The following is a 25,181-nucleotide window of genomic DNA, read 5'->3' as shown; positions in this document are numbered from 1 at the left end:
CATCTAAGTCAGGTAATACTTTGTATTCCTTTATCTAAAATGAACTTCAATGAAAATGTTTAAAAATGGAAGCTATCTGTTTTCAAGAATTCCATATTCAAAATAACATTAAATATATATTTTAATAACTGTTGAATGATGTTTTTTTATAATAAAATTACCTGAAAAGTTACTTACACAATATTCATAAAACTTATACCAGAAGTTTGATATGTTTTTAGAAAATATTCGCAATTCTGTATTCACGTGAAAAGTTTGTTTTTTATAATCTTGATAAGTATAAATTACAAGTCAACGCGTAGTAATAATTTAGTAATAATTCATATTTATGTAAATGGCAACAATTAAGGTAACGATTTGTTATTGTTGAGTTATTACGGTTAATAAACAATCAATCATTCATTCATTTGGCGAACGTTTGAAGTTACATTCAGTTCCATAAAAATAAGAGTTAAAAATTAGGGATGGAAATATTAGGTATAATAATTAGTTTTTTGTATTATATATTAAATAAAAGAATTTTATTCGAAGTATGCACGAATGAATGTGCATTATTAAACAATTAATCATTAAATAGATTTCGTAATTAAGAAAACAGAAGCTCGTGTTATAGTTTATGCATAATTTTTAATGAAAAAATACTCTCATTTATTGGTATAAAATATTTTGAAAATATCATCAGTTTTTTTTAGTTTTAAGTAACAGTAATAATTTATAACATTTATAATCGAAAGTATTGTTTATAAAAAAAATTAAACGATACGATATTATATGAAATGACTTCAATTTATTTTCAAATCAATTATTGTAGCCAGATTCACCGTTAAAATGTCATTTGGATCGTTTCAGCTTTATACCGTCAAAAGATAATTTAATTGAAAATCGAACATAAGAAGCCGCAAAAACGTAGCAAATTTTTTTCATAACGAAATGTTTAAAAAAAATACCTGAATTAAAATGCCTAAAAAAATAAAAATAAACTATTTAATCAAATTAAAAAATAATCGATATAGAAAACTTACTGATAATTGCGAATAGATATTGATTTATTCGGGTCCCATTCTGCCACATGAATTTTGAAATTAGAAAATTCATTTTGAATTTTAACTTTTTTTTTTAGTTCGTCACTATGTTGTAATGTTAACATTCACCCAATCACTGCTGCGTCTTCCTTCATACTGACTTGCGACGGTAGATGAATGGAAGATGGTAAAAAACATTCGCTCATTTGTATTGCGTTCCTCATTCCGACAATTATTGATTTAAATAATTAACTTACTTTTATATTTAATGTAAATTATCAATTATTGATTTAAATAATTAACTTGCTATTCATTTTAGTATTTGCTTTATGAATAATTATTAATTTAAGTTTTTATTTTCTTTATTTGTTTCTCTTTTTATTGACCTTGCTTTATTTGTATATGCAACTATATACAGCTTACCGATATTGTAATAAAATAATTACTAGAGAAATAATTACTAACTACTTTATTATTGTTTAAAACATTAAATACTTCTAAAATTATTATTTATCAAACGCAATTTTTTTTAGTCCGCATAAAGCAGCAACAAGCAAACTAACTAAAAATTGTGTACAACCAACGCTAATAATTAGGTGTTAAAATTTGCTTGGTATAGATATTTATTTACGTTTAACTGGCATGGACTTAAGATTTCCTTTATGGAAAAAATTCTGGAATCCACACGTTGTTATTAAAATCAAAATATAGAAATGTTATTATATTTATAATTATATTTAGTTCATAATTCTATTTTCATATTATTAGAATAAGAACTAAATAAAAATATTTTTTATAGAGCTTAATTTTCAAGGTAAATATAATAAACAAAATTAGCGGAAACATAGTATTCACGTTTGAATATTAAAAAATAATAAACAAACAAGGCGCTGCACACATGAGCAGCGAACGTATGACAGCGGGTCGAATGCATGTGTTGATAAACATTAGTTGTGATCAACCGGATTGCTGTGTATTTTCCAATTTATAATCGAATTCTTGCATATGTAATTAAATCGATTCGAAAAATATCGAGATAATTTTATGAGAAAAAAAAAACAGTTACTGTTTCGGTAGTAATTGGTAATTAAAATGAGTACGTTTTCTGTTCTTGTATTGTTAAAATAAATTTGAAGGACGGTAAAGTGAAATCATGAACAAAAAAATCTTTGTATACCTAATTATTCATTATTGTCTAAGTAAGGTATTATTTTATTATTAATATGCATTTAAATTAATACGAATTTTCAGCTTCTTTCACCACATGTAGAGAAAAATATTGCTTTTAATAATGTGCATAGTTCTTTCATATGAGTTAAAATTATTTTTCTTATTATAATTCGTTCCAAATTTTCATGTATTGCATAATATTACGTATTTTAAAAAATATCTTTGAAGGTTATATGTAAATAAAAGAACCTTAATATCAGGTAGGTACTAACTTTATTTATAGCTTAAAAGGTTATGTCACATTAATGGAATATGTTAAGTTAATTGAGCGTGATTAGTATATGTTATAATTTATTTATAGTTAAAACTTAGTAAAACTACTTTGGGCGACTTCGAATTGGTATAATAGAAATTTTAACGCATGTATATTCCACCAACCCACATTGGAACAGCGTGGTGGAATATGTTCCGCACCTTCTCTTCAAAGGGAGAGGAGGCCTTAGCCCAGCAGTGGGAAATTTGCAGGCTGTTTTTGGTGTTGTTGTTGTTGAATTGGTATAATAGGGGCTTAGAAAATACTTCTATACTAAAAGATAAAAACACCAAAAAAAAATCTTATTTACTGAATTAGGAACCTTTTTGGGCAAAATTCAAGCAACTCCATAAAATTGCTTCACAATTGCATTACCTAATGGTGTAGTAACGTAGGAAGAACAAACATTTCTTTTTGTTTATATAGAAGTAGATTGATATGATTGCCAAGCTTATAAGTATCATTATTTAACCACATCATATTCTGTATAGATGGATGGGTGACATGTATAATTTGTGTATGGAGATATATTTTAACGATCAGGTGATGAATAATAGAGTAGAATGGAAGGACCCCAAACGACTGGGACACAGTTAGGAAAAGTACTATACTCTGTATAATAATAAAATTTAATCATTGTCTACTTTACGTTAGCGTGCTAACAATGTGTAGCAAGTATTATTTTTAGATTTTACTTTTAATACCGTATATCTTGAAAAAGACCTTTATCAATGTTAGAAGGGTAAATTTGCTGATGATTGTCGGTTGAATCCCAGATGAGATGAGATTCAATTCAATTCAATTCAAGGTACTTACCATTGAATTCTCATGTGCTCTATTGGAATATAATTCATGCGTTGAAGGTTTTCCTTCACCGCCGAGTACGAAATGAATCATCGTGAGGAAACAAGAATGAGTCTAACTTCAACGAAATAGTGCCACATGTGAATCCACCAACGAGCATTGCTCAAAGAGAGAGGAGGCCTTAGCCCAGCGGTGAGAAGTTTACCAAACAGTTTACAGTTACAGTTTTTTATCAAACTTCGAACTGGAACTCAAAATATTTAGTTTTGTATTTTTGCCGTAGACTATATATGGGAGTAGTTCTTACCCAGGCGGCCTTGCATGTTAAAACAACTAGTTTCGAGGTAAGCAAATTTAGATTATTTCCATTTCATACACATTCAGAGTTAAGAACATAAACAAGTGCAGTTGTTTTACTAAAAACCCAATCGCCACCGTTGTCGATTGTTTATGATAAAGTATTTGCTTTACAACAACAACAACAACAGCCTGTAAATTTCCCACCGCTGGGCTAAGCCCTCCTCTCCCTTTGTGGAGAAGGTTTGGAACATATTCCACCACGCTGTTCCAATGCAGGTTGGTGGAGGTGGTGCGTCCGAATTTCTATGAAATTAGACACATGCAGGTTTCCTCACGATGTTTTCCTTCACCGCCGAGCTCGAGATGAATTATACCTAAATACAAATTTGCTTTACTGTGTGCCAATTATCCGTAAATGTAATAAATTATACAAGAAAAACCCAATATTTTTTAAATTATTTTTTTTTACCTCTGCTTTGTTAGTTATAAGAATATTTCGTATTATTCGATTGCTCTGGGAACTGTTTTAACAGGTTTCAATATGTTGTTCATTGTAACATCAGTGGTGAATAGAACGTCTGCGGACGATTTCTTTTATCTAACATTTCGACTGAATCATTTGACATTACAGCAAACAGCATAACACTCACATGCTGTTATAACCCAGGGGCACACACAGAACCTGATCTGAAGACAAAAACGGATATTATGGATTCAAACATGGGGAAAGTAGCCTGGGTGCTTAATTTGTGTTAACAATTCATTTCAGTGAAGGAAACCTTCCTGAAGAAATCTGCATCTCTTTCACCCGTATGTTCTAATAAATTCTATGTCCACATTTATTAGCTTTGGTATTCCTTTTTTTAAATTATTTATTTTATAATGACTGTTATATAATTACAGGCGGTGATTATATAATAATATGAGACAACATCACATACATTACTCTGATCCCAATGTAAGTAGCTAAAGCACTTGTGTTATGGAAAATCAGAAGTAACGAAGGTACTACAAACACCCAGACCCAAGACAACATAGTAAACTAATGATAATATATATAGACTCGGCCGGGAATCGAACCCGGGACCTCGGAGTGGCGTACCCTTGAAAACGGTGTACACACCACTCGACCACGGAGGTCATCAAACGGCGGAGGTGATTTGTTTCAACAGATGGCATATATGTAATATACCTCCGGCCGTTATTGCGATGTTGCCTTTTTGTTTATACTGACTTGCTAATAAGGTATTCCCCTATATTATATCACGCTGAGCAATCTGTTCTTTCGATATTATATACTCAACGCGAATACTCCCACGTTTTTGCTATGTTTTTTACCTAACACCTATGTTTTTAGTTTAGATTGTTTTAGACGGTCTTGGGTATGTTCTGAGTAACAAACATCTCAGTACTTGATATAATTGTAGCTTAAATATTTTTTTTTATAGAAATGACTACCATCGCCCATGGACATCCGCAATACGAGGGGGCTTGCAGGTGCATTGCTGCCCTATAAATAAAACTATTGAACGAAAAAATTACTAAATTAGTTTGATTAAAATGATTGAGTACGTTCGGGTATAAAGAGCCTTTAAATAAGACGTTGGAACGTATTTCACGCGATATGGTCGGTTTCCTTTCGAATTTTTTTTCTTGAAAGATTATTTTAGACCAACTTTTTTTAGATAAACATGGATATGTTCCAAACCCTCTCCTTAAAGGAAGAGGAGGCCTTATACCAGCAGTGGGAAATTTATAGGCTGTTTGTATTTGTTACCTTACCTTACCTAAACATGGCCTAGCTTATTAGTTAGAATGTCAGCGCCTGCAGTATTATTATAGATTCTTAAATTTTGTAACATAATAAAAAATTGCTATTACCGGGTCAAATATTAGCTTATTAACAATACTGACACAGTTCACTCTATATATTATTCTAAATTATTAAGATATAAGTTTTGTGTGAATAATTTTATTTTATTATTTAAAAAATGTTTGAAGAACTATTACAAAAAAGATCGCATGAATGAAGTAAATCTGAGATTTGTTTATCTTAATCTCTCGAGTTAAGGCTACAGTTTATTTATTTTGGAAGTTTTTAGTCGGAAAATTAATTGCATTATCTGTTCAATTGTCACTGTCAAGTATTGTTGATAGGATCTGACGTGTACTTAATAAGTTTAATCTGTTTTTGTTATCTGTAGTAGTTTGCTGACATACATTGAGAGGATAGGTCTTGTGTAAACAAGTTAAAAAAATAAGTTCGAAAAAGTTGTGAATATTTTGTTTTACTAATTATAAAAATAGTTAAAAGTAGGCTTCAAAAATGTTAAAAGCTGTGATACTTATCGGTGGACCACAAAAAGGTACAGTTCACTTTTATGATGTTATACGTCACCGGCTTTTATCGGTGCGATATAAATTCCTTGTATTGTTTATTATTGATACTATACTGTAATTCTCATGAAGATTAATTTATAAATCATCACGATACCCTTATATAAACCTAGCTTTACATGAAATCAGTAATCAGAATTAATTTTAAAGAAGTTGATGTATTAGAATTATTTTGTATCTCAGAATTGTCTATTATTTTAGTCTGAGTATTATTTGTATTGTAAGATATAAGCACATATATACTTAAAATTATCATTACAAAGTAGCATGATAGTAGGGTATGGTAATTCTTAGGTCATTGGTGTTATATTTATATTGTATGGCATTAATTCACAGGTAGTAAATCTATAAAATAACATGCTAGGAATACAAAACATCTTAAATTATAAAGACTTGGTATAGCAACTGTTGCTTATGGATTTAATATTATGTAACCAAGAGTTGACTATATTTGTTTTTAATTTACACCAATAGAAAACATAGTTAGTATACATATATAAACATACAATAGTTAAGAAATACATGTATAAGACCAGTCCTATTGCTCATTATACATATTATCCAGCTTTTGTTATTAAGAAGGTTCATAATACATATGAATTTATTTATTTCAGGAACAAGATTTCGCCCTCTCTCTCTTGATACACCAAAACCATTGTTCCCCATAGCTGGCCTACCATTGATACAACATCATATAGCAGCATGTGCAAAGCTTACAGATTGTAAAGAGATCCTTATAATTGGTTCATACACCACAACAACTATGACTCCGTTTGTCAGTGAAATGCAAAAGGAATATCATGTTATAATAAGGTAATTATGACAATATCTATTCACTACAGTAAAGTTTGAGTGGGTTACACTGTTATCCTGATGCCTTCTGTTTTAGACCTATACAACTTAAAAGGTCTTAATTTTGAAAAGCAATACAACTAATAAATGTAGCATTTGTAAAATCATCCTTTGCTTGCTCTTTTTTTTATAGTACCATACACTTTGATTGACTACAAATAATGCCAATTTCAGCAATTAAAATGTGTGTGCTGCTTTATTTTTTCTACTGGAAAAATAACAAATAGGATAATGAATACTTCCAGAAAGCTACATAGATATTTCAATAGCAGCTGTACAGATTGTAACACAATGGGATTAATGGTATAGAAAACTGTTAATAATTTTTAAGCTCATGTCAAAAAAAAAGGCACAAGATGACATAGATCATAAAAATTAAAACTTAGTATTTGTCAATTTCTGGGCAGAACATATGTGAATTTAATCATACTTTATAGACACTCTCTATAATTAAATATAAACATGACCATTAATATGGGCTTCATAAGCCTTAAGTAAAGAATATTTGGATCTTGATTTTGGTATTGTACCATAGATCATATAAGATAGAAATGGGTAAAATAAGGAAACAATAACTGTGTGTGCTCCCTTTCATTTCAGATATCTTCAGGAATTCACTCCACTTGGCACCGGTGGAGGACTCTACCATTTCCGGGACCAAATTAGAGCAGGAAATCCGACAGCATTCTTTCTTCTTAATGGCGATGTTTGCGCTGACTTCCCACTTAAAGAGTTATGGGCATTTCATGAAGAAAAAGAAACAGCTATAGTAAGAATTAATACTTATAATAAGACTCATTCTATTTCCCTGGAATGTCAGTTACATTAGCTTCTTAATATACTGTATATAACTTGGTTGTACGCAATGTCAAGGAGTATTTTTACATATTGAAATTTCAGTTTAGTTTTATTTGACAGCAATTATATTAGAATAAAATAATAGATTACATTGCCATTGCTCTGCCAACGTTGGTATCAATTAGTTTATCCATTCTTTATGTACAATATTATATCACTGGATAGTATCGTTAATATAATTTGACAGAGATAATAGTATAATGAAGTGATAACTTTTGATAGTTTATAATTCACTAAATCTCTTATGAACTAAACTTATACCATAATTATGGTTCATTTAATTCTACTAGATATTACATTCAGTTTGGTTATGGTTAATTGGGTAGTTAGCAATCTAAAAAGTTGCAAGATCAATCCTGACATCTTGGACTATTATCGTCCCTAATCCTAACACAATTGATAAGCTTATAAGGGGTAAATAGGAATATTAGTAAATCCTTAATTAATTATTGCTTCAATATTTTTAATAGGCTATGTAAATTGTGAATTATTGTAATCAGTGTATATTATGAGTTTAAAAATGGTTATTTACTAACGAAACTTAAAAATAATACTTAATTGAACGTTTGTCACGTGTCACAAAACGCTCCTGATTGCCCGGGCTTATGATGAAGTCACTTTCATGTAAACCTTGCTTTTCTTCTATATGTACCACAGATTGAAATACAGTAAAGCGACGTCACCGACCCCATTGCAGCGCCATATTGTCCAAGTAGCGTTTTCGCGCGTTATTTAAATGTGGAATTTTTGATATGATATTTTTCGGTAAATATGTACTAGAAATAAAAAAAAAAACAATTTTTACTGGGTTCCTTAACCTCTACTAAATAATATAAAATGGATTTTAAAAACCAGTCAAATAGCTTATAAGGGGTAAATAGGAATATTAGTAAATCCTTAATTAATTATTGCTTCAATATTTTTAATTGTTTAAATATTTCAAGGTCACAATAATGGGAACAGAAGCGACGCGTCAACAATCAGTTCACTACGGCTGTATGGTCCGTGAACCTAATACGAAGGCTGTGACACATTACGTTGAGAAACCGAACAGCTATATATCTACACTGATCAATTGTGGTGTTTACGTGTGTTCGTTACAAGTGTTTCACACAATGGCTGATGCATTTCAGAGGAAACAGGATGGATTTTACAAGTATGGATACCCCTTTTTTATTCATAGCTTGTCTTAAATTTGTGTAGATTGTGTTGAGAATGTTATATGTAATGAAAAGGACAAGAAAAATATTGTACAGTATTATCTAGGTTTAAAAAAGTAGTTAATTTTACTATTAACCATGAACCTTATTTATATTAATCCTGGTTTCTGAATTTCTCCCTTGGATGTCTCGTCAGAATTTGAAATTTCATCCGCATCAACTTAATGTCCGGAAATCCATAGTAGCATATTTTTAGATCATTCCAAAACATTGCTAGCCATATATTGACAATGTTTAAGTAACAATACTTGAATGAAGTATATAATTTTTACTTTATCTGATCATATTATATCTGAAGTGTATATGTTTTAGTGGCAACGGTCAAGGCAGTGCCCACCCTGGCTACATGTCCTGGGAACAGGACGTTCTGGCATCGCTAGCAGGAACTAACAAATTATATGCAATACAGGTAGGTTTTTTATTTAGAACATCCAATAGAAGTATCCAAGTTATTATAATATTACAAGTATCTAAGTTATGGTATATACTTTACAATAATAGTTTGTTTAGCTAGCCATATTATATATACATGTTTAATTAATATACAACTGAAATAACTTTTTTTTATTTAGAAACTACTGAATCTCCTGAATTGAATTGCATCTCATGAAAACGATTATTAAGAAGATTCAACTGTCCTCTCACGAATTCTTATCAGTTACCTTCTAGGACGATAGTTACTCTCATGTAATGACTTGTTGTGATTTGTGATTATTTTGAGGTGTCGTTTCGAAATGCGTTCTCATTTTACACGGTATCCACACACGCTCATACAGTATCATCCCAAAACGTAGGCTTTTAGGAAAAAACACATACCTAAAATTAAATTTATATAATTTATATATTACAACAACAACAACAACAATAACAGCCTGTAAATTCCCACTGCTGGGCTAAGCCTCCTCTCCCTTTTGAGGAGAAGGTTTGGAACATATTCCACCACGCTGTTCCAATGCGGGTTGGTGGAATACACATGTGGCAGAATTGCTATGAAATTTGTCACATGCAGGTTTCCTCACGATGTTTTCCTTCACCGTTGATCACGAGATGAATTATAAAGACAAATTAAGCACATGAATCAAGTGCTTGCCTGGGTTTGAAACCCGCAATCATCGGTTAAGAAGCACGCGTTCTAACTACTGGGCCATCTCGACTCTCAATGTGGCTCATGACAGTACAATGAACTAACTCTTTTTCTCTCTTATATTATCTGGGATGCTATAAGAGAGCGAAAGAGTTCGTCTACATAAGTTGTCTTTAAACTGAGAAACCTTAAATTTTTCACATAAAAATAATTTAATTCAATGATCAATGGAATATGTTTAAAAGACTAAAAAAAACCAACAATGTTTTCCTCAAACGATGACCATACAACATCTCATGGAAACGACACGCGAATTCGTATCACTTACCTTTTGAGACGATAATTAAACTCATTTAGTAACTTGTTTTGCTTCGTGATTATTTGCGAATTTAGTGCCTATTTAATTACGGTGACATTTCGAAATACATTCTCATTTTGCACGGTATCCACACACGCCCAAACTACGACATCCCAAATATGTAGGCTTTTAGGAAATCTTTGACCCATAAAATATTACCGTTTCTTTCTTAAAAGTAAATTTATATAATTTAGGTAACAAATTGGTGGTCACAAGTGAAAACGGCCGGTTCAGCGATATACGCGAATCGTCATTACCTGGAGTTGCATCGATATCGGCTCAGCCACGCGCCGTGCAACATCCTCCCGGATGTGTTCATTCATCCCACCGCTGTCGTTGACAGTACTGCTGTGGTATGTAAAATATATATTAATGCTTAGTTATTGAAATATTTTAGACTGTTTTTAAAGTTTTAGTTAAGTTATCTTTGTATTTAAATCCATGTTAAATTCGACTAAGTATTTGTAATATTAAAAAAAAGTGAAATATAAAAATTATGCAATATGAAGTTATTATTTACGCAAAATTCAATTATTGGTTTTCTAATAATTAAATATGTTATATATTTTAATTAAACGTATAGATATGATATGTTTAGGGATAGCTATCGTCATTGTTTTACTTGTTATACCGGACTGGCTAATGCTCCCGATGAAGGTAATTCGTCTCTGTTAAATTGTGTTATTGATGATAAACAAAATTATACTTATATAGTTTTGTTTCACTTGGTGGTAGGTCTTTGTGCAAGCGCCTCTGGGTAGGTACCACCCACTCATCAGTTATTCTACCGCCAAATAATAGTACTCAGTATTGTTGTGTTCCGGTTTGAAGGGTGAGTGAGCCAGTGTAACTACAGGTACAAGGCACATAACATCTTAGTTCCCAAGGTTGGTGGCACATTGACGATGTAAGGAATAGTAAATATTTCTTCAGCGTCATTGTCTATGGGTGATGTGACCACTTACCATCAGGTGGCCCATATGCTCGTCCGCCAACCTATACCATAAAAAGAAACTGACATAACTTTTTAATTTCAAGTGTTGTACAAGATAAACCATTTAATTTCTTGAGAGGAATTCCTCTCCTAAGAGGAATCAGTCCTCTTAAACTACTGTTCTGTTAAATAATAATTCAAAAGAGTCTGTAAAAGCATACTCGAATGAATTATATTTTGGTTTTGTCAATATCACTGTAGTTATGTCTTATACATTTCTGGTTTATTTCAGATCGGTCCGAATGTGTCCATCGGCGCTGGAGTGACCGTGAAGGCGGGCGTCAGGATCAAGGAGTCTATAATATTGAACAACGCGACAATACACGAACACACGCTCATCATGTATTCCGTTGGTAAGACATAAAATGTAAAATTGTCTATGTCTCATTGTCTTTGATTCGTTGTCTATAGTAGTTGAAATTACGAAAGAAGGATTTGTTAGTGTAGGGATTATTGCTAAGATCCCTCACGAGCTTTGCCGAGGACAGCCATCGCAGTGGTTGTAATGGCCAGGAACCCCGAATTAATATTTATTGCAATGTGTTAGATAGACTGTCGCCATGCTGTATGAAACATATGCCGTACGATGACTGCGCCTCTAATAATATCGATGCTTTTTGTGATAAAATCTAACATATTCACAGCATAAACAAACAATTCTGACATTGAATTGACATAATCTATGGTCAAGTCTTATATATAGATTGTTGTCTATGGTATTCAGTATGGATTCGTAATATAATTGAATTTTGAATGGTAACGACTCTATCAATACTCTGGAAATTAAATAAAAATTGTTATAAGTAAATGGATTAGTGTTCTTTCATAACTCAATTTTTTTTTATTTAACTATTATTTTTAAAAAAGGATAATCGTTTTTTTTTTTTTGTTTGGATAACCTCTGTATTGATGTATAATTTGTCTGCAGTTGGTCAAGAAGCGTCGGTGGGCGAGTGGTCTCGTGTGGAAGGGACTCCTTCGGACCCGGACCCCAACAAACCCTTCGCTAAGATGGACAACACTCCGCTCTTCAACAATGACGGCAGGCTTAATCCATCTATAAGTATATTAGGTGGGTACAATAGGCTATTTGACTGGTTTTTAAAATCCATTTTATATAATAATATAATAAAGTAGAGGTTAAGGTATCCAGTAAAATTTGTTATTTTTCATTTTTATTTCTAGTACATATTTGCCGAAAAATATCATATTACCATTGCTACTTGGACTATATGCCGATGCAATGGGGTAGGTGACGTCACTTGCCTGTATTTTAATCTGTGGTATATATATAGTAGGCAAACAATTTAAGGTAACAAGTAAGTGACTTCATCATAAACCCGACCAATCAGGAACGTTTTGTGTCACGTGATAAACGTTTAACACAATGCAATTTTATTTATGGATTTTTGAATAAATTAAGTATTATTTTCGACTTCGTTAATAAATAATCATTTTTAAACTCATAATATATACTGATTACAATAATTTACACTTATTTTTTGCATTGTAAAATAGCTTATTGGACCTTATACAGTACATATACTGTTAAAGAGTTTGTCTTATTACATAGTACCAAAGCCTTTTACCAAAAATTTGATAATTTGGCCTTTCTCTTTTACTATGTGGAATAGACATTATGGAGGTATTGTTACACGTGTGTTATAATTGCACTGGACTAGAGTATTGATAACTCGAAATATACTTTACGTAATATATTTCCCATCGAATTCTCGTAACACTTCACTCGAGCATTCTGGGGAATATAACACAAAGATCACCAAAGTGATCGTAGTGAATTTAATAATTATTCGTAACACATAACGTGGTAATCGTAAGAATTGTAATATTAAGACCACCGATGAATCTTCGCCAACCGAGTACGAAGGAGGTTTTACTTCTGATTCACGCTTCGAGCAGTATACACTAGGCCAATGATTTGATAGTATAAATGATATATAAATTTCTTTACTTGTTGTTCTCAATATTTAAGAAATAGAACGTTTTATTTACGCCTCTCGCACTGGCACGTTATAACTTGTGAAATTCCTGTATTTATTTATTTTTATTTGCTAGTAGGACGTTTTGCAAACCCGTCTGGGTAGGTACCACCCACTCATCAGAATAATCTACCGCCAAATAACAGTACTCAGTATTGTTGTGTTCCGGTTTGAAGGGTGAGTGAGCCAGTGTAACTACAGACACAAGGGACATAACATCTTAGTTCACAAGGTTGGTGGCGCATTGACGATGTAGGGAATAGTTAATATTTCTAACAGCGTCATTGTCTATGGGTGACGGTGACCACTTACCATCAGGTGACCCATTAGCTCGTCCCCCATAAAAAAACATATTGATTTTTATTTCAGGTGCCGGTGTGGTGGTGCCAGCTGAGACGATTCTCCTGAATTCCATTGTGTTACCCCATAAACATCTAACGAGGAGTTTTAAGCATGAGATTATATTATAGTATAATATTAACATCAGCAAATATGGACTGCTTTGTACATAAATTATTAGTAAAATAATAATGTTATTGGTATGTGATTAAAGTAAAAGTAAAGTAAAGTAACAGCCTGTACATTTCCCACTGCTGAGATAAGTCCTCCTCTTCCATTAAGGAGAGGGTTTGGAACATATTCCACTACGCTGTTCCAATGCGGGTTGGTGGAATGCATACGTGGCAGAATTTCGAATCACGATGTTTTCCTTCACCGCCGAGTACGAGATGAATAATAAACAGTAATTAACCACATATATATAGCGGTGCTTGCCTGGGTTTGAACCCGCAATCATCGGTTAAGATGCTCGCGTTCTAACCACTGGGCCATCTCAGCTCGTTGATCGTTATGTGATTGTGACACGAATATAAGCAATTTGTTTCTGTGATTTCTTTTCAAGTGGTCGTGTTCTTCGAAATCCGAAACAAGTTAAGGATTGTCGAAAATTGACTGTTTGTGACTTTTCTTTTGGAAATGTAACATCTAAATAGTTACCTTATCTACCAGGAAATAGTTTAACTTGTCGAATCAGACCAGCTGACAGTTTAATGTGAATGATAAACGAAATCAATATCAAAATATACTTCACAAGCACTTTTGAATCGTCATTTAACAGCTATACTAACTGATGTTACCTATTAGTGAAGATTAAGGAAAACCGCAATTTTTTATCGATTGATACATATTTTCTGTACAATATCCGTATCTCAACTCATACTGCCTAAGCATCCTCGCTGTTCTAGTACAGTAAAGTAACAGCCTGTACATTTCCGCCTGTTGAGAAAAGTCCTCCTCTTCCATTAAGGAGAGGGTTTGAAACATATTCCACTACGCTGTTCCAATGCGGGTTGGTGGAATATGGCAGAATGGTGCACATAAGGCAGAATTTCGATGAAATTAGACACATGCAGATTTTCTCACGATGTTTTCCTTCACTGCCGAGCACGAGATAAATTATAAACACTAATCCAGGCACAAAGACAAAAACACTAATCCAGACACAAACCCAGGCAAGCACCACTTTATATATGTGCTTAACATATATAAAGTGGTGCTTGCCTGGGTTTGAACCCGAAATCATCGGTTAAGAAGCCCGTTCTAACCACTGGGTCATCTCAGCTCCTACTAGTACAGAGATTGTAGTAAAACAATGGTCAAAAAAATTCTAATCAGCTTCTCAAAGATTCTATACAAGTGATAATACTACCGACCGTCGAAATATAGTATTGAGCTTGAACTGTATCCAGTTTTATTAGAATATATGAGATCAAGATAATATAGTGCTTATGCATATACATTTAAAAACTATATCTCCTGCGCAACTGCTTTTCCTTTATTGAGAATAACCCTCCTTGTGAATTTATTGATAATACATATAATTAAAAATCAGAAGATGTTATGTTTTAACATAAATATAGTAATATTAGCCTAGAAATATTTTATTTTATTAACAAAGTAATCAGCGTGATACGAAAACTTCGACTATACATATAAGTAAAGTTAGCAATATCACAATCTCGTATAGTTTCTGGTTTGGTCATTCATAGACGCGAAAGATTGGCTATATTCGATTATAATGAGAATTTTCTTTATAGTTTGAAAATATATCATGTATGTAAAAATGGTTATGTCAACCAAAGTAATTACTATTAGTGACTTATTTTAAGTATTAAACCTTCCTATATATTATCCCAGTGAATTATAAAAGTTAGCTGTAAATACATTTTCAAAGATAAGAAATATTTACCATAGAATACAGGTAAACCGTTGCAGAAACTTGTGTGGGTATTTTTTATCTGTAGCAATATTTAACACTAACCAAGCTAAGATGAAAAAACCTTTCCTTACTAATATTATTTGGTCTTAATAGATAATACGAACTAAATGTGCAAAATGAAATCATAGTTGTCGCCCTCATATGGTACATCAGGTGTTAGGCATAAAAAAGTATACCTTCCTTGGAAATCAAGCTTGTTTCAATTCTATTTTATTGAACTCTTTGTAGTGATTTGGCCAATGATATTCTAATAAACAGATATGTTATACTCATACTAAACAACAGTAAAAAGTGTGCCGCGCCGGGGACCGTTTATTTTAGTTTATTTTTACATTTCGTTAAAAGTAAAAAGGATAACTTGATAAAAACAATAAGTAAAAGGCATAATTGCGCAAAACGTATTACTACATAATTATGATGTATTATAACGTATTACTGGCATAATTATGATGAAAACGACTTAAGGCAAACGTACCAATTGGGACGTTTTCTAGTCTTCACTTTTTGCGCGTTAATGACATATCTGTTTACTAGAACATCATTGGGTTTGGCTGTAAAAAAGCAACAGCTAGACAGAGATTTACATTCACAATTATAATATTAGTAAAGATAAGCAATATTGATAAGCAATAAGAACGCACCTGGCTGCATCAAATTACGTGATATTAGGACATATAACCTGTCCGCAGATTAGAAAGAAGCGCAAACCAAGAAGACTCTTGGTATACGATTCCTTTTCGTGAGAGTTGAGAAATGTTCTAGAAGCTCTTTCTCTTAGCTTCTTACTAAAATCTTAACTTTTATTTTCAATCAATATGGATTTGGCTAAATAATCCAACTGATATCTGAGAAGTTACATAGTACTAGTAGAGATACTTATAGGTTTTCTATATGGAAAATGTTGGGTTGGCTGTATAATACCCAAATGGTTCAGTATGCTTTGCGATCATAATTGCCTTTTGCAGATTAAATTACTATTATTACAATTACTTAAATAGGATTGGAAAATTAATTGCATATTAATAAATGGTCGTCTAACAAATAGCATCTACCTTTATCACTGTCATCTATGAAGCTTGATTTTGTTGTTTATCTACTTACAAAGTTGTTATAAGGCCCGTTACAATATTTTAATAGTTTTGAAACATTATGTACAGTTAAATAAATATTGTTGTTATAAATTCATATAATCACAATAAAAATGTAATTTGTATATTTTGTATACGTAATAAAAAATAAATAAATGAACCTGAGTTTTATTCGTTACAAGAAAATTAAATTTACCGTTCAGTTCAGTGGTTTAATCAAAGTGTAACAGACTGAAAGAGTTTCGAATTTATAGAACTAGTATCGATAATTCAATACTACGTACTATTTGTGTTTTTTTTTTCAAATTTATATAAATTTTTGCTTGGATTGTGTCGATTTTGCGTATTTCCATCAAATTAGGAGTACATAGTAGTTGGTGCCGTGATTCGACAAACTTAACCTAATATGCTATTTGACTGGTTTTTAAAATCTTATTATTTTATATTATTTAGTAGAAGTTAAGGAACCCAGTAAAAGTTGATTTTTTTATTTCTAGTACATATTTGCCGAAAAATATCATATTAAAAATTCCATATTTAAATATCCCGCAAAAACGCTACTTGGACAGTATGGCGCTGCAATGGGGTCGGTGACGTCACTTTGCTGTATTCTAATCTATGGTACATATAGTAGAAAAGCAAGGTTTACAAGAAAGTGACTTCATCATAAGCCCGGCCAATCAGGAGAGTTTTGTGCCACGTGACAAACGTTTGAAAAAATGCATTTTTATTTATTGATTTTTGAATAAATTAAGTATTATTTTCAAGTTTTGTTAGTAAATAACTATTTTTAAACTCATAATATACACTGATTACAATAATTCCCAATTTATTTTTCGCATTGACAAATAGCCTATTGTCACTTTTGTATTTTTTTAAATGGTCCAAAGCCATGCGACTCCTAAGGATTGTACAGTCGGGGTAAGAAAAAGTTCGTCACCTTAAGATCTGTCGTGTGCTCAGTCTGAGCGATAAACTGCTTTACCGATCGAGAATATATGACACTGACAGACGTATTTTGACAATTCAGTAGAGGATATCTAATTTTATACAGGTTAATTTTATATAGGTCTAATTTAAAATATGTTACACTATTTTGAACCAAGTTATCATACCATGTAAGTTTAATTTTATATAGGTACAGTTGTCAGTTTAGTGCTTTAGTTTCAAAAGGAGAGTTGACGACTTGATAAAGGTGTTAATTTGAAAACTTACGAAGGTTTTCTTACTCTGACTGTACATACTACCGGTAAAACCATAGAAAAAAATTGGAGTACTTTCAAGGTGGAGCTATCATTCGACAAATTCGCCATTTGTTTTTTGTAATGTATTTATTTTGAAGCCAAATGTATTATTATAAGTAACAAATAGGTAACCTTTATATAGCTTCATACTCTTATTGAAGATATTCTAGACTACAAAATCTACGAAAATATTGTGGAAAAACTTACGTATTCCGAATGAAATTATGCGCCGTGTATAAATTACCTATCCCGTTAAAGCAGCGTAGTAAAATAATCTAAATCCAACTTCTTGCAGGCAGTGACTTACGAGCTTTTATTTTATATTCAAAGAGGTTACTCTAAAAGGTTTAGGTAGATGGAAGATATTACCTTCCACTAGACCGTAAACAATTAAATCAAACGCGAAGGAAATGTAATCGAGAAAACGTGGTAATTAAATTAAGAACAAAGGTCACGACGTTGAAAAATCCTCGACTTTTACGCGGTAGACTGAATCGCAATTGCCTTTAAGGCGTCTACGAAGTACAGACAAAAAGTATTACGATTTATTACAGACTTCGTAGATCTTACTTATAATTTATATTGATTTTATTTTAGTTTTGAATCAGATATAATACACGAATATTTAGTTCTTTTTTGGGCTTCAGCTTTTTCCGCAGCGGTACCGGCTCTTAACATTGTTTCTTACTAATTATTAAATTATTTCTAATTACTTTTTTGTTTCATTTGCTGTCGAAACGCTTGGCCCTTGGAGTAGTGGTGCAAAAAGCTTCATCAAAAGTGTAACAGCTCGCCTCATTGTCTCCACTGGTAACAGGAGGGCTGGTTCGTTTTTTGCCCAGAGGATAGGAATTGCGATTCAAGGGGGAAATGCTGCTAGCATTCTTGCCACCATTCCATGCGGTCAAGATTTATACAGTAACTAGTTTTAGTTCATATTTGTATATACATATATATTTAAGCATTTAATGGTAATTCTTATGTTAATAAAAAAAAAGTTTTGAATTATTGACATTCTCTCATAAATTTAAAATAAGAAATCTTTTTTTTCTTTGATCGAAAGTGTTTCTTGGCACGAATTAGTGCAGTTGCAGTCCGCAGTAAACATTATGTCGTCTTAACTAGACGTTGGACATGGGTGTTCTTTTGTGTTCATTTTAAATATAATATAAGATATTATGTACATACCTTTATTGCTACCTATACATTTCACCAAATCTGCATACAGACTTTAGACAGAGTAAGAACGAGTTTTTTTTCCCGCTTATTTAAAAAAAATGTGAGTAAAATATTCTTGTTTGCAGCCAGCTTTATTGAAGCAAAGAGTTTAAGCAATGCGAGGTATGAGTTAAAGCGTTTTGTTTTAATTTTATATCAAGATTTTTCTTCATAAACTCTTATTTGATTTAAAGTACCGAGATAAATATTCTTTGATAAAATTATTTCATTCAAAAGTTTCTCGCATTTTTTCCAATCAACTTTTATAAAGGAAGAGAAATATTTGTTAGAAACTTATTTATTTAGCCGAGATGGTTTAGTAAAACAAATAATATGATGCATAATCAAAGGTCAAAGTCGGTGCTAAATACTCTTTTTTTATGGTTTAGTTTGGCGGACGAGCATATGGGCCACCTGATGGTATGTGGTCACCATCACCCATAGACAATGACGCTGTAAGAAATATTAACTATTCCTTACATCGTTATTGTGCCACTAACCTTGGGAACTAAGATGTTATGTCCCTTGTGCTTGTAGTTACACTGGCTCACTCACCCTTCAAAACGGAACACAACAATACTGAGTACTGTTGTTTGGCGGTAGAATAACTGATGAGTGAGTGGTACCTACTTAGACGGGCTTGCACAAAGCCCTACCACCAAGTAAACATATGCTCATATGTAGATTCGTCTTAAAAATATGTAACTGACTCTTCATCATAAGTCTATTGGGAAAGGTTTTCTAATATAACCGAAATCGTGAATGTTTAAGTTTTTGAGTTCATTCACTCACTCAGGTAATCTTAAAAGTGTATCATCAACTTTTTTTTTTTGTTTTACGAGGAGGAAAGGCATTTACGCCTCCCGCCCGGCGGGGGACCGGGACGAGTATGTGGGTCTCGACCCTGGCCATGAGGGCCCCGTGCCAGGGCAGAAGGCCCTGTCCTACCCACTAAAACCTCCTCGGGTTTCCACCGTACCGCGTGGTGGTGGGGCTACGGGAACGCTAAAGCATACTTCCGCGGCCCCGCCTGCGGCGACCGCCGTAGGGCGATTAAATCTTGAACGCACGCCTAAGGGCGCGCTTTCCTCCGTTGGCTCCGTCCCGTAAACGTGACGGACTCAACCGAGTCCGCCACTGGAGGTTGGGCGCCAAGAGTGCTGACGCCCTGGTGGCGGCGGATAAGATGACTGGCTCCGCCGCCGACCACCGATGTATCTCCACACCTCGAGACGGTTGTCCACCACGTGTGAAATGGTGGACCACCCCTCCTTCAACGCTCATAACGAGCCCTCCGCTATATACATATATACACATTTATACAACTATTTACAATATTTACATACATAAATATTGTACATTCCTCCGCTATATGCCAGCGATGCCGCTCATATAGTGCACTCCGCCACCGATCTGAGAAGTACTAGGAGCGACCCCGCGGCCTTCCTCCGCGTCAGTCTTAGCCGCGGCCGGCGAGCAAGCTCAAGCCGGCCCCGTTGCCCAGGGTGCGCCACAAGGAGGCGACTGATATGCACCCCATGTATCAGCAAGTTATCCTGTGGTAAAGTAAGCGTTTATTTAATTAACTCTAAGTCAGAATAAACCTGATATAATCCATGAATAAAAAATGGTTGACTATTTGATACCAATAAAATAATCCATTATTCAAATTTCTTTATTTTTTAATTCAGAGTAAATGTTTTATATTAATATAAAATCGATTGATATGGATAGTTTTTATCAAATATGATACTACTAATACTATTTTATAACCGTTGAAATTCGTATGAATTTATTCTGTCAAATAATCAAATGACTCAGCTTAAAACTAATAACTAATATTTGTTATAACGACAATATAATGTAAGTGACATGAGTTGTCACGTTTCCCGCCAAATGGCTATTCTATGTTCGTCTAATGCGTTCGTATTGTAAGCAACGGCATGCCGTTTAGAGCCTGCGGCGTAAAAAAATACATATCCTTTAAGTTTGTTGTGACAGCTTTATTTGATTGTACTTCGTAAAATATAACGAGACGATTTAATCGGTTATTATCAAGTCTATAAATTTTAGATTCTATATGTGAGTAACAAAGCCATAACTGTAATGAATAGTTTTATTTATAACTAGCTTTACCCGCCCGCTTCGCTGGGCATTAAATTAACGTTGCATTAACAGCCTGTAAATTTCCCACTGCTGGGCTAAGGCCTCTTCTACCTTTGATAGAAGGCTTTTGAGCATATTCCACCACACTGCTCCAATGCGGGTTGGTGGATACACATGTAGCCGAACTTCATTGAAATTAGACACATATAGGTTTCCGCGCGATGTTTTACATCACCGTCGAGTTCGAGGTGAATTATTATGTACATAAAAATTCAGTTGCTTGCCTGGACTTCGCACTCGCAATCATCGGTTTAGATGCACGCATTCTAACCATTGAGTCATCTTGTCTCATCTGCTCGCTGGGCATTAGTCGCAGCATAATAAATTTTTAAATTTTCACTTTACAATGTTTTTTTGATAATTAACAACGTACAAATAATCTATACTTATAATAAATCTGTAGGGAGGTCAATTCTGTACATGAAATATTTTTCCAAAATAACTATCAGGGGGTCATCAGGGGTCGATACTGATGCCAAAAATGCAATCAGTAAAATTTTTGTCTGTCTGTCTGTCTGTCCATATAACCGTTATAGAAACAAAAACTACTCGACGGATTTTAACGAAACTTGGTACAATTATTTTTCATACTCCTGAGCTGGTTATAGTATACTTTTCATCACGCTACAGTCTATAGGAGCAGAGCAGTGTAGGAAAATGTCGGGAAAACGGGAGAAGTTACTCCATATTTTAATCTTCCGTCGCGTGTACAACCTTAATGCTTAAAGATACACAGAAATCATGTATGACGGAAATGTTCTTCTTAAAATTATATAAAAAATATATCTGATTATATTTGTCTATTCCTACGTTTATAACACTCTCAATCATCCCAAATTAATAAGTTAACAGTATTAAATATACAATATAAAAGAATCATAGCAATCGGTATAGAAACACCAAAGTTATACATAAAATCCGCTAATAATAAAGCTATCGCACGTGAGTACCAAATATATTTTTACTACTATATAAATCTCTAGAATCTGTCTGTGCACTTATTTTTGTCGTAATTCGTCATGAGTGTGTAATCTTTTTATGAGTAAATGAGATCACGTCACATTTTTACCATTTTTGAAATTTTGTCTGTCTGTATGTTCTGCTCTAGCAGAGTCTTAACTCGAGAACGGCTGCACCGATCTTTATAAAAAATGTGTTAACACTTGTGGGTTTTCAGAAATAAAACATTTTAACACACTCTAAATTTTATATACTCGTGCAGCGTAACGTTATACAGGTATATTTTGAAAAAACAGAATGGCGTCTCTATTGGCGCGTCCTATCTCATTTAATAAAATAGTCGGAAGTCAGTTGACGAACTAGTGAGGTTAAATTATTGTTAATTTAATAAACATGACGAATAACGTAATTATAAATAATACATTATAATAATAATAAAGTATAGGTAAATAAATCAGGATATAATATATTATTGAGAGTTGTTATTATATGCCTCCTCAGCTGGGTGCCTATGTTCCACTTGTTAACATTCGGCCATCCTGTGTGCAATGATTTTGGGTCTCTGACGGATCGCCTCATTTCTGATGCGATTTAGCCGAGCATAACCCTTTCCATAGCACGATGAGCGACTTTAAGCTGGTGGACTAGCCTTGCCGTGAGTGTCCACGTTTATTTTCAAGTTTATGATCAATAAATCTTTATCTATAATAGGTACTACACGTCTACACTTAACAATTTATTTCCACTTTAGCTTTACTTACAAAACTCCGATAAAAATTTGTCTACGTTCGAAACGTCATTTTTTCTCAAATCCAAGATATTCGCTATATCTTGGACAATCAAGCTTCGACAACTGATATCGAGTCCATTCCATGTCAAATGTTTATTTGGTTTTTGTGCTCTTGAGGTAGGAAAAGTCTATAGAGAACAGTGGCAAGGAAAATCAAACCATCGTGATCATGGTATGGTATCGGAAGCACGAAAGCGCATCAATAATTTTCACTATATTAGCTGATACCCCGACTTGAAAACTTTAATGTACAATATTAGTAGTGACTACTCACTACCAAATTGTCAATTTGCTAACTTGCCTATAAAAATAAAGAAATAAAAAATCTCGATAGAATTTATTAGTTCATCCAATTTATATACTAAATATTAAATGTCAAAGGTTATCTTTAAATAATTTTCATTTTAACTTGATCTGTTATTGGGTAAACATAATTTAAAAGTTACGAATGAGACATGGCAATTATGTACATTTCAATACAACTTTATAGACCGTAGGCGTCATTTTAATATCTGTTAACTTCCAGCGGGATATACCTATTACATACATAAGTAATTATATTTAACTAACATGACTTTGTATTTTTAAATGTTGGAAAACAGTTTCTTGCTGGTTATTCTCGGTAGAATCTGCATATTAAACCGGTGCGGTGGTAGCTTTACTTGAGATAGTTGTTAAATGACGATTAAAATGTGCCTGGAATAGCCTATTTGAAAAAAAGTATAATTTGATTTTGATTTTCTGTTCGAGAATAAACAGGAGAATTATTGGAAATGTCAATGTCAAGGTCAAAGCCTTTTGTGAAAACAACAAATAATAACAATAATGTTGATCTAATCGATTTCAGCCTTAGATGCGAGCCAACTACGGAAAATATTATTGGTCACAAGCGTGTGTGCAAACACGGGAACACTTAAATCCCTCACTCTTATGAGATCAGCAAATACACTCCAACTTCTCGACTCCGCTACTGTGTTGTTGCTACTCAGAATTTTTTGCCTCATATACTGTAGGTATACATTTTTATCGGCTTGATAATGACGTTCATTTTTAATTGATTAGAACAGTTGGTTTTAATCCCTGCTGCCTCATAGCTAGACATTACATAAAGATCAATATAGTCATAGCTAGAATATCATTGACATCAGCGTTGGGGTTTTAGAACCCAACTTTTAAGCTGGTTCATCTATTTAGTACACAATTACTATAACTGCTTATAAAATATCTTTTTTTTTATAATTTCTTTCTTTTTTGTAGATTTAGTATGATATACTTTAGTTATTTTTTATTTGTCAGGACTTTTGTTTTTATTTTTTTATACTTTTATACAAGCGGCAGTAACCTTACACTTAAATGTTCACAATTATCGATTCATTGCTTGTGAGAGCTTATTTTTTTTTATGGAATAGGATGGCGGACGAGCATATGGGCCACTTGACGGTAAATGGTCACCATCACCCATAGACAATGACGCTGTAAGAAATATTAACTATTCGTTACATCGTCACTGCGCCACCAACCTTGCTTATTTGTATTAATTTATTTTATTTTATTCTCGCCATATCTTTTAATATCTACATCTTAAATAGATATTTTCATATGGAATTATAATACTGACGTGAATTATATAGAGCGACGAGAATAGATTGTACGGCACGAAGGAATAGAAAAAATACATAAAACAATAAAAAATACTAAGAAAAATTTGTCAGCCACAAATCCATACGAAGACAATATGTATTATGTACATCTATTTAGTTACTCCGATTTTCGCCTTCTTCTTATACGATGTAAGGAAATAAAATAGCACAATAGATAGAAATTAATGGGAAAAAAATATATTGCCCACACAAGAAGAATGGCTGTTGTCATAATTTTGATGACCAATTTCCACTCAGCAATACAATAATGGTTTATTTGCAACAAATATAATAAAACCTTTTTATTCTAAATTATACACAGTGCAAAAACAGTAGCGCGTGTAGTTAGTTTTCAGACGGCCGTAACATCTTCCAAATTGATTGATGAAACCAGAACCTTCTTACAGTTCTGTTGAATCGTGAAA

The 25,181-nt window shown here is 32.9% G+C and overlaps 2 protein-coding genes across 2 annotated transcripts in view; one reads left to right on the top strand and one right to left on the bottom strand.

Annotated features, from left to right (window-relative positions):
• Positions 1–1,171, bottom strand: part of LOC124539990 (facilitated trehalose transporter Tret1-like) — a 41,270-nt gene extending 40,099 nt beyond the window's left edge. Inside the window, exon 1 of the mRNA XM_047117379.1 lies at positions 1,023–1,171. Within this exon, the coding sequence (XP_046973335.1) occupies positions 1,023–1,095 (73 nt within the window). The 5' untranslated portion in view covers positions 1,096–1,171. The remainder of the gene's footprint in view (positions 1–1,022) is intronic.
• A 4,644-nt stretch (positions 1,172–5,815) lies between these two features.
• Positions 5,816–13,916, top strand: LOC124540043 (mannose-1-phosphate guanyltransferase alpha-A). The gene is made up of 9 exons (XM_047117443.1): positions 5,816–5,975; positions 6,621–6,819; positions 7,459–7,627; positions 8,661–8,872; positions 9,249–9,345; positions 10,573–10,731; positions 11,605–11,725; positions 12,301–12,444; positions 13,742–13,916. Exons 1-9 carry the CDS (start codon positions 5,936–5,938, stop codon positions 13,840–13,842), a joined length of 1,242 nt encoding a protein of 413 aa, XP_046973399.1. The 5' UTR covers positions 5,816–5,935; the 3' UTR covers positions 13,843–13,916.
• Positions 13,917–25,181: the final 11,265 nt, after the last annotated feature.

The sequence above is a fragment of the Vanessa cardui genome, chromosome 24 (genome assembly GCF_905220365.1).
Source record: "Vanessa cardui chromosome 24, ilVanCard2.1, whole genome shotgun sequence".
In the NCBI taxonomy this organism is placed as follows: Eukaryota; Metazoa; Arthropoda; class Insecta; order Lepidoptera; family Nymphalidae; genus Vanessa; species Vanessa cardui.
The sequence above is the reverse complement of the archived record's forward strand: the minus strand, read 5'-3'. Positions and strand labels throughout refer to the sequence as shown.